The sequence below is a fragment of the Apus apus genome, chromosome 1 (assembly GCF_020740795.1).
Source record: "Apus apus isolate bApuApu2 chromosome 1, bApuApu2.pri.cur, whole genome shotgun sequence".
Classification (NCBI taxonomy): domain Eukaryota; kingdom Metazoa; phylum Chordata; class Aves; order Apodiformes; family Apodidae; genus Apus; species Apus apus.
In genome coordinates, this window is record NC_067282.1 from 156,199,552 (window position 1) to 156,210,643 (window position 11,092).

General features: G+C 45.3%; 1 protein-coding gene across 3 annotated transcripts in view; it reads right to left on the reverse strand.

Annotated features, from left to right (window-relative positions):
• UTP20 (UTP20 small subunit processome component) overlaps window positions 1–5,193 on the reverse strand; it is a 60,349-nt gene extending 55,156 nt beyond the window's left edge. For all 3 annotated transcript variants that reach the window (XM_051644143.1, XM_051644134.1, XM_051644125.1), the window contains exons 1-7: window positions 5,117–5,193; window positions 4,417–4,497; window positions 3,492–3,558; window positions 3,167–3,299; window positions 2,557–2,745; window positions 988–1,069; window positions 69–206 (exon numbers count right to left, since the gene is read on the reverse strand). In XM_051644143.1, the coding sequence (XP_051500103.1) occupies window positions 69–206; window positions 988–1,069; window positions 2,557–2,745; window positions 3,167–3,299; window positions 3,492–3,558; window positions 4,417–4,497; window positions 5,117–5,164 (738 nt within the window). In that variant the 5' untranslated portion in view covers window positions 5,165–5,193. The remainder of the gene's footprint in view (window positions 1–68; window positions 207–987; window positions 1,070–2,556; window positions 2,746–3,166; window positions 3,300–3,491; window positions 3,559–4,416; window positions 4,498–5,116) is intronic.
• Between the last annotated feature and the right edge of the window lie 5,899 nt (window positions 5,194–11,092).

Genomic DNA, 11,092 nt, shown 5'->3' on the forward strand with positions numbered 1-11,092 from the left:
TTCTACGGGGCACTGCCTCATGCTCCCTCACAGCAACAGCTCAACCAGCAATCCTTTCATGTCTTTACCGTCTCTGCACAAGAGTGGAACATGTTCCGAACACCCTTGCACATCTCAAAAAGTAGCTGTCCCACACCTTCCACCTTCTCAGGGTGCTCCCCCAGGTCACAGAGCATTAAATTGAAGATTGCATTTTTATCAGAAACCTACAAAACATAAGAAGAAAGCAAAAGTTATCTTCTCTTCAGAGCTGCCAGATTGATAGAGGCAACTAAATGGCTCCAGAGAACCCTTTTACTCCCCCAGCTCCATCTTCCTACAACAGTTTAAACTCATCATTTCTGCATCCACCCAAGGAACCTGAATGGAGAAAAACAATCCACTATTCAATCACTACAGGTCCCCCCCAGGATGTACACTGAGGTCTACTGGGATCTACTGAGGTCGCTGCAGCTGAAGTATGTGCTTTTGATTATTCTTATGATTTCAGAGTTACACATGTGCATAAACGCACCATTAAACTGGTCCCAACTGAAAAACAAAGGTCACTGCAGTGGGGTGGAAAGAGATGGGTATCAGCTGTGAATACAGAATCCAGTCATCAAAAACTGTAACTACATTTGGGACACTCCAAGGATATCTGGTCCTAGATTTAAAAACTTGCCATTTCTGATAACTTTAACTGATAACTGCTGAACTTCAAGTTCAGCAATTTCTGAAAAAGAAAAATAAAACAAGTGTGCTTTACTAAGGTCTCTTGGTTCAATTGCTCTTAAACCAGAGCATGTTAAGGCCTCTATTTATCACTGCTGACATGACGTGCATGACACTCTCAGGAAAACGCTCACTAAAAATGACAACTCAGGACATGTTGAATGCCAGTTTGGGCCTTCTTAATCCTTCTCTGGAGAAAACTTAATATCACACACTGAATTGAAGAGCCACCAGAGAATGGAGATAGTTTCAAAGTACAATCTCCTCACTTACCTTTCTCATCAGAAAGACGAAACTTTCAGCAGCGAAGTTTCTGATGTGAAGTTTGTGGTGAGCCAGCAGGGTGCTGTACAGGCTACAAAGACACAAAATAATCACTGTCTTAAAATTGTCACCAACTCATTTTAAAACTTATGTTTTCAGTTTACACTGCCACCTTTTGCAAACACTTAAGAATTTGTCCCTAGAGAGGGCAAATACCTTCCTTAACTTTATTCCTTCACACTTTCCCCAGGTAAAGAACAGAACTTTGCAAAGAATGTCAAATGACAATACCAGATCAATTAAACTGCATTCAAAAACACAATTTGCAATCTCTAGATCCTCAGATTCACCTGCAGAATTAAGATTTTCAACATACTTACTCAAGAGCAGTAAGTGAAACCAAAGCTGACTTGATAAGCCAGATTTGTGTTTCAGTGGACCAGACAGGCTCTTCTGTGCACTTAAAAGCTTCTAAAGTTATAATTTGCAGGGGTGATAAATATTTGAAGTTCTCTGCTAAGTATCAGTAACAATTGCAGGTAGCTCAGCACATCTTCAGTGCAGAGTAAGTGGTGCCCCAGATTCACAGCCAAGCAGATGTGTTTTTTTCAATATGCCCCCTGCCAGCTTTTGCTGGGCTGGGGAGGAAATCTGTAATCCCTCTTCTGCTCCATCTGTTCCAAATTAAAATCAGAAGGAAGCAACATGGACCCACTGGCTCTGACAAGTAGAGGAGCCCTGCTACCACAGCAATGTAAGACTGAACAAGCATTCATACTGGGTCAGACCACAGGTGCAGTCATCCCAGTTTTCAGTCTACAACAGCAGCCAGAAGCAGATGCCTCATAAAGGTTTAAAAACAAGGTAACCACATACAAAATCAGCCTTCAACCATAAGTAGCTCAGGGACTTCCCAAGCCAGAGGTGGCTCTGATGCATTTGGTAACTACCTCCAAGTTGGCCAGCTTCCCTTTGAACTTTATGCCAACCTTCCACATCCACAGCATCCTGTGGCAAGGAGTTACAAAGCATACAGAACTGTGCACACCTCATCTGCTCTCTCACTAAACAGACAGGAAGGATGGAAAAACATAAAGGGGAAAATGCTGGGAAAGGAACAATTAAAGACTCAAAGGAGTCAATTCAATGTTTTTAGTCTAGGTGTCTGCAATTGGGAAAGACAAAAGATACAATTACAACTGAGGTACTTGACAGATAACCAAGAAATCTGTGTTGAATTTAGACTCGGTCACAGGTTTGCAAGACAACTCTGACAATCCAGCGTCCTTCTGAGCTCTGCTTACCCATCTGAGGTGGGTGCTTCCTCTACAGTCACCACAGGAAAAAAGGGGACCAAAGGCCCAAATCTGAAGCCCAGCCCACATCCCTCCTCCTATACAGCGGCCCATGAAAGTCAGCAGGATCTCAAAGGAATTGCAAAGTTCAGAGTCTCTCAGAAAGCAGGCAAAGCATGCTAACAAGTGTACTGGTGGAATGAGCCATGTATTCATGCGGCACTTACATTTCTATAACATCTAATAACTGCTGATCAAGACAGACGTTAAACACAGCTTTTACCTGTATATGCTGTGTATGTCCTTCACCATCAATCTCCACAGGTATTTGTAGAGATAGGAAAGAGAGGTAAAAGCCCATTCCAGCAGCTCTGTGTCCTGTGTATCCAGTAACTTGGTGATGGCCAGGAAGAAGTCTCGAAAGTGAGGATAGAAATCAGCCTGAAGATCTCGAGCCAGCTGCACCACTAGACTGCATTTCAGAAAACACACCAGTGTTACTGCATTTCAAAAACAAACCAACAAAAAACTAGTCAAACACTGCATAACCCAGCACAGTCTCTCTTCAAAGAAAGACAGTATCACCTTCTCACTTTTCTTTAGAAATCATCTATTAGGCAGCTGTGGATGGCAGGAATCTTAAGTTAAAAAAAAAATCAAGCAGATGACAGTAAGCAAGACATAAATGATTAATATCAAACAAAACATGCTAATATTCTGTTTGACACTAAGTAAGCACTCAGGCTTATTTGCGTATCATAAAGCTCTATCAGAAAAACATGACCACTTCGGGAATCTCTTTGCTATATTTTCCCCAGGTACAACAAAGAAAAAGAGCACTCACAACAGGACTCATGCTTACTACTGATTACATTTTGTCATCATATACTTACTCTAACAGGGGCTGATAAGCAAGACTGTCTTTGACTTGCAAATGTGTCTTCAAACTCTGTACAATGGCACTCTGGTAATAGACCAGCTGGTGAAAGGACTGGCATTTGTTGAACACTTCATTGTAGAATTGCACTGTTCAAAGCACAAAACAGAAACCCTGAAAATCAGTCCAGCGCCTGGTAAACAATGAAGGATATTAACAAATAAGAGCTCTCCAAAGCCCATCCAAAAAAAAGTCAACTGAAAATCCCATTAAGCTCTACATGCAGAAGAAATATTTTAATGGTTTAAGGAAAACAGGAAACACGAATAAAAACAACATACCAAAATGCTGAGTGAGGTTCAGTTCCCTCCATTTCCGTAGTCCTTCAAAAAAGTACGTTTCAACCTCCTGTCATAGCAAATATAAAAAATTGCTATCAACCCTAATAAATGTAGCCTGGAAAGATGAGAGGTTCAAATGAAGAAAACTATCAAATGTCTCAAATATTACAAGAATACTTCAAGAAATCTTGATGACTTTATTTCAAAAGGTGCTATGAAATTTCCCTGAAAGTAAGACTTTTATTGCTATATTCAAAACATACAGAAATATTCAAACATATTTCAACATGCAAAAATGTTGAAAATATTTTCTAGTGACAGGACTTGTTTACAACATTGCTTTTTAGACCTCTGCTGACTGGCCTTGATAATCTAAAATGTTGGGCCATATTCCACCCAGCATAAATGCTTTGGGATTTATTTTGGCATCTACATAGGTAGTGAGTGGGAAGTAGAGATGAAGGATCGAGCAGACCAAGAGGTAATGACCAGCAAAGCACTGTATTCACAACAATTATTTATAGGACACATATAGGTGACCCTTCTTTACAATGTATAAAGACACTTGCAAACGCTTTGTAGATATGTTGCATGTATTGCAACTACTCAGCACCTGTAAGTTCTTGCAGATCCAGGCCTAGGACTGCTGACTGCCACAGCAGCATCTTCATGCTCCAGAACACCCATGGGCTCACCATCAGGGTGATGAGCCATCAGGGTGACACTGTCAAGAAGTTTCTATGGCAATACTGTGAGGCAGGTCAAAAAGTAAAGGGAAACAAAGCATGGAATGAGGCTCCAGGAAAGGCCACTCCTCCAGGAGCTTCTTTCCAATTTCCTCTTAAATTTTTTAAGTGAGTCTCTCACAGGGAGCTTAGCTACTTGTGAGACATTTTCAGAAAATGACCACAATTGTTGTTCTCACCTCAGAGGAGCTCCCAGTTCTGTCGATCCGATGAATAATATCGATATTAATATTGCTTAAGCGTTCTGAAAACGTCAGAAACTAAAAAACGAAAGGACATGATGTGATTTTTGCTCTGTTCTGAGAAAGGCCCTTCTAAGTCCCTCTCAGTAGCACACACACACTGCAAGCACAAAACCCACTTCTAAAGATGGGCCACGAGATGGTACCTGCTGATCTGTTAACAACCCTACCAGAACTTTCAGGAGGAAAAATGCTTAAAATGCAGGACTGACCCACTCCCCCCGTGCTCTGCACCACGGCCCGTGCCCTACAGGCCTCCCCAACACGGTGAAAGATGCAGAGAAACCTACCCCGATCCCAACAAACTGCCCGGTTCTTCCCCTTCTCGAAACACCACCTAAATTAATACTCCCGTTGGGTATTACTTTTTATTTTTTTAATTTTTATTAGATTATGTCAGCCCTGAACGGGAGAGCTGTGGGATGCCTGGGACGGGCTCACGGAGGTGCCCCTGAGAGCGGGGGAAAGGGGAGAAAGCTGCCCTTCAGCCCGGGTGCCCCGGCTCCCCGCCGCACGGCCACCCCTCCGGTCCTCACACCGCCCCGGGAGCCGGGCACCACCTCCACACCAACCCTCAAGCCCAAACGCGGGGCCACCGGCCGCGGGGACGCGGCGGCCCAGCCGGGCGGGCGCTCACCCGGTGCGTGTTCCCCGACTTGTGGGCTGAGGACTTGCTCTTCTTCATGGCGGCGGAGGAGGGGGCGGCCCGGGCCCGGCGGCGCGGCGCAGCCCGGCACCGGCACCGGCAGCACCAGCACCAGCACCAGCACCAGCACCGGCACCGGCGGCCACACGTGCGGCCCGACCCGCCGGAGGCCGCCACGCCGGCCGGGGCTGCCGGGAGGAGGAGGAGGGCCTGCCGGCGGAAGGGGCGGGCGGCGGCTGCTGCCGGGGGCTGGGGCCGGGCGGTCCCCGCTCAGCTGTCCGCGGGGTCGGGGCGTGGGGAAGGACGGGGCGTTCCGGGTGCCCCGGCCTGTCCCCGGCTTGCCTTGGCGGCGTTTGCCTGAGGAGACTGGGCAGAGCAGCCCAGCTCCGCCCGCCTCCCTGCGCTCTGGAAGCGGGGCGAGGCCCCGGCCGTGCCTGAGGGAAAATCGGTAGCGGGGAGAGAACGCGGTGTGGGAGAGCGCAGCCCTCAGCGCATCGTCGGTGACTCGGCCTGAAGCGGCCGCTGCCCGCCTACTACGGCCCCAATTGTAGGGCAGGCTTTTGTCCAGACATCAAAAAAAAAAAAAGCCCGGCCTGGACAAATGACACGCAAACCGAAGGCTTGCACGACAGCAAACTATTTACGGGCTCTTTGCCATTCGCTGCTGTGCTTATGGCAGTGCCCGGTCCTGGGGGAGCTGCTGCTCGTGACTGCAAGTGCCGCCTGTGACTGCAATCGCGGGGTATGGAGGCAGTGCACGGGGGAGGTGGGGGTGGAGAGAAGCTGGATGAAGCTTTGGTTTGGGCAGGTGCAGCAGCAGCAGATCCACGCGACCACTTGGCGATACAGCTTACAAGGCTTGGGAGTTCCACCCCTCCCAAGCCTGCCTGTCCTGCCTCTCGCAGGCAGCTCAAGGCTCAGGAGTCGTGTTTGCAGGTTATTCAGACTGCAGGGGACACGGCTGGATTTGAGCATGGCTGAAGTTCACTGTTAGGAACACGTAGGCACCCGCTACTTTGAACAGACCCAACAGGTTAAACGCTGCTAGGTGCACCCAGAAGAGCTGCCCACGGGCAGGCAATAAGTCATGAACGGGATAGCCATCTGGACAGAGAAACTTGCTCACTCCAGCAGCTGCAAAGTCAGAGAACTACCGAGACAGCTGTTAGCTTTAAAGCTTGCTCTTCTGCTGCTGGCATAGAAAAGGATTTCTGGCATTTGCATTAAGTGGGAAGAGAATACTTAATTCAGGCACTTGAGTTCAAAATGATTGACATGTTTTCAAGCCCAAATACTTCCATGAGAAAGTGCAGCTAAAAACATGTGGAGAGGTCTAGATCCACAAAAGTGCTTTGGCACCAAAATGCAACTGTTTAAGAGCACAAATAGGTCTGCAGATGTGGTTAGTAAATTTACCTAATAATGTCTCATGCATATCGTGAACTTGTGAAAAACAGCCCACAGGATCTTTTTTCCACTATGAATAGCATCTTGTAGGGTTGTGGAACTTCATGGGATGCACACACGCTGGAGTTATCCTGGGGAATGAGCGAAATCTAACGTTCATGGAAGGCAACAGGGTGTGCTCTGCCTGTTGCAGAAGAGGAACCAGCAAAAATATAATACATTAGAGGAAGTTTTTAAAAGTTTACAAATGCTTCTTTATGTTTGTAAAGTGAGAGCTTCTCAGAAATGAGACAGCTCTGCAGCTGCAGATATTCATGAGAGTTTCTGTACACAAGAACTACTGATGGACTTGCATTTCAGCCAGCACTGAATACGTCACTTGGAGATAATCTGAGTGAGCCTCAGGAAAGTAACTCAGGTATCGATACCCGTATGGGCCTGACAGCACTTCAGATGGGTAGGTTCAGTGACCCAGAATGTCCGTACTTCATTTCTATATGAGTTGCAGGTATGTTAGCAATACCTTTTCTACATGTTGTCCCCTCTGACTGCAATGCCTTAAGCCTCAGGCCTCATTCTTTTACTTTTCCAGGAAGAGATGCAGCTCTCCCACTTCTGGGCAGGCCCCAGCTCCAACAACCTGTGATTATTTGGGGGCCCAGCTATCAGCAAGTCTCCTTCAGAAATCCATGCTAGTGGCAAGCAGATGGCCTTCTGAGGAGTGATGGCTTATTGGTAGTAATACTTGTAGAGGCATGTAGAGGATACCATTGTAAAACAGCATGTGCATGTCTTACCAAAGTAAGCATGTATGCAGATCTGACTTGTTCAAAAACTCACTGTGGGCTACAACCACCGGTCCCTGACAATAATCCATGAGCACTTGGTGGGAAGGTCTAGTACTCCTGTGTCTTCTCCATTCCTGGGTGTTTTAGTCCTGCTGCCCGGCAAGAGCATATTTAACCCAGGATGGTCTCACAGGGCAGAATTCATCTCACATAACCTGCGATGTTTACAATGCATGTGTCTGCCTCTGAGCAGTGGCTTTAGCCTCCTTTTATCTTCACTGCAGATCTAGGCACATTTTTTACCTGAAACATCAGTGTTAGAAAAAAAAATAAAAATCATGCCTTAGAATTGGTAGTCTCAGAGAATCTAGACAACCACATTATATGTGCATATCTGGAACTGACCCCATGAATGCTCCCCATGGTATGGCTCCATAACTACATATATATGCAGTACTCACATTATGTCAGAGTTGCTTTACTTCCATATCTTTAAGTGTATTGATCACAAGCACAGTGCATACTCCTGAAGGCTCTATGACACTCAGTTTCTAACCCTAAGGACACGCTATTTTGTACAAGGCAATGAGCACCAAAACTTTTAGGACAGCCTGTTTTTAACCTCAGGATACTGTAGATTGCATAGGTGTGCAGGTATATGATCAAATTTAGATTTTCCTACTATATTCATATGTGCATGGTGCAGATGTGCCAGGAAAGGAGTTCACATAGGGAATGTAATTATGAGAAGATCATACTCTTCAAAAGGAAATATACTAGGCAAGTAGATTAACACAAACATCCACGAATTTAGCCTAACAACTTCCAAGCTTGGATGTCGCAAAGTGGGTTCCTCAATCAGTAAAGACACTCAATAAGTAACTGGAGTCTTGAAGTGATAAAGATTACTTGCCTTGGTTGTGAACCCAGAAGCATGTCTCTAGTTACCTCACAGAGAAACTCAGGGTGCATGGGCTGGGTGCACAGGGCAGGGACCCCACTGCATCACAGGAGCTCTCAGAAATCCTCATAGAGGGGGAAGCTGCCATGGATTTGAAGGCAGGTTATACAAGTGCATGTCTTTGGTATACTCCTTCAACTGAAGCAAAAAGATTTATTTCTTTATTTATTTTTAATTTGTCTGGAAAGAAGAGCCCTTTGAAACACAATGACATATTTTCTGTGCCAGTTTCCTCCTCAGCTTCTAGCTGGCACTTTGCCTTGCCTTGTAGAAGAAAACCCATGAGATTATGTAGGATGTGGTTGAGAGCACTTGCATTTTCAAAAACAAAGCAGACAAGATACGGGAATGCTGTTGTGCAAACTGGTGGAACTGTCTGACCACATTTTTTCTAGTATGCCTGAAGCTCAGAGATTCTGCAAATAATGCAACTCTAGGTCAATGCTAGCTAGTCCTAGGGAGAATCACACCTGCCCTTAGGTTTTCAGGTCAGAGAGTCTGGGGCAAGGAGATGGAATATAGATCTCAGATTTCTGCACCTATTTGGGTGGGGGGAGGGGTGAATGTTCATGCTTGAAGTACCCTGAGCTTTGGGACTTCCCTCACAGAAAGGGGCACTGACAACCTAATTCAGCCCTTTGAGACATCTAGTCCAAGTGGATTCTCTATTGGAAGACAGGTTGCTGCTGCAGAGTTGGACCAGGGGGGCTGTACTAGCTCCATCTCTAGAAGTAAACTGAGTAGTGCCAGGGCACAGGGATCATCCACACCAATTAATAATTAAGAAAATCCCAGGCATAATTTTGGTTCATGCCAACTAGTACTATTCCAAGGTTTCTGCTAAGCAGAAAGCCACACCTGGGTCTTTTTTTTAGGTGTGGAAGAAAGTTGTAGAGTTTAATTGGTGTTGGAAATAAAAAGGATCTGATTTCTGCACTGACAGCATTTATACAGATGGCCCTGTGATAGGAAGGGATTCTAGTGGTGACCTCTGCTGCTATTTGTCATCCCATTTCTCTGCCACAGCAGCAGCAGCAAACTTCAGCCTTGTTGAAAGCAATAGCAAGAGGGGTAGCAGGAGAAGGTATCCACAGAAGAAGCAGGAGGCATGGGAAGGAAAATGGTCAGGGAGGATGGAGTCTTGTGTCCCAAAATGGATGTGAATTATCTCCTGCATTTTGCCCTCACCACTAGAATGAAGGGCATCCGGCTTTGACAGAGACTTCACAATGTCTATTAGCTGACTGGGACTACCAAGCACCTGGTTACAGTCTAACTCAGATTTCTGACAACTGTCCCCAAACCTGGCTATTTGGCACGTACAGGAACAAAGCATAAAGCCTTTATCAATGAATCTGAAGCTGTGCTCCCAAATCTCTCCTTCCATCCCATCCCAAATTCCTCGTTTGTTTGGAAGCTTGAAATAACAGTATAAAATTATTAATTGGGGCTGAGGGATCACAACTGCAAGTTTTAAAGTTAAACCTTCCAAAAAAGATGGAAAATGGTAAAAATCTCTTAGAAACAGGTGAACACAAGGGAATAATAGAATCATAGAATGGTTTAAGTTGGAAGACACCTTAAAGATCATCTATTTCCAGCCCCCCTGCATGGGCAAGGACACCTCCCACTAGATGAGGTTGCTCAGAGCCCCATCCAACCTGGCACTGAATGCTCCCAGGGATGGGGCTTCCACAACTTCTCTGGGCAACCTGTTCCAGTGACTCACCATACCCACACTAAATAATTTCTTCCTAATGTCTAACCTATATCTCCCTTCTTCCAGTTTTAATCCATTGCCCCATGTTCTGTCACTACAAGGCCTTGTAAAAAGTCCCTCCCCAACTTTTCTGTAGCCTCTTCAGGTACTGGAAGGCCACTAGAAGGTCTCCCCAGAGCCTTATCTTGTCCAGGCTAAACAACCCCAATTCTCTCAGCCTGTCCTCATAGGAGAGGTGCTCCAGTCCTTGGATCATGTTTGTGACCCTTCTTTTGATGCAGCCCAGGGCATGGTTGGCTTTCTGGGCTGCAAGTGCACATTGCTGGCTCATGTTGAGCTTCTCATCCACCATAACCCCTAAGTCCTTCTCCTCTGGACTGTTTTTGATCCACTCTTCACCCAGCCTGTATTTGTACTTGGGATTGCCCTGACTCAGGTGCAGGACCTTAATGCTTCCTTCAAAATCATTGCCATCTCCCATATACAACTTTTTTTTTTTTTCCTTTGTTACTGAAAGGAATGGGATGTTCCTGCCATTGAATAGAAGGTAATATTCAAAGCTGTTCTTTATGTCTCTGCATCCATCTGATTCATATCAAGATAGATGCAAAATTTGGGTACCTAGATTTGAGGTTTTGTCTAATTAATTTGCCTTTTTTTTTTTTCTTTTTCTTTTTTTCCTTTTTTTCTTTTCTTTTCTCATTTGACATTTCAGATGTCCTAAAATTCATGCAGCTCTCCCGGCCTCAGATCCAAGAACTGTAGTGTACAAAACCTGTAACTCTCAAGAAAATGTCTAATAATCCCAGCACTGCAGAGCCCTTCATGGAGAAAAAAAACATTTAAACCAAAAAGCCTAATTTTGGTGTGTACTGCTTGATGAAATATTTGTGGGTAGCTTAGAGAAATGGAAGAACTAATACCACATCAAGTGACAAAGCAGCCCTTCTTGCCACTGTCATTGGCTGTTTATACTGGCTGTTAAACCACAGAAGTTCATGATAAAGTCCAGCACTGTTCTATATAAACCAGAAAAAAAACAACCCATTATTAGATTCTTGGGTCGGTTTCCAAAGAAGGAATTGCCACAT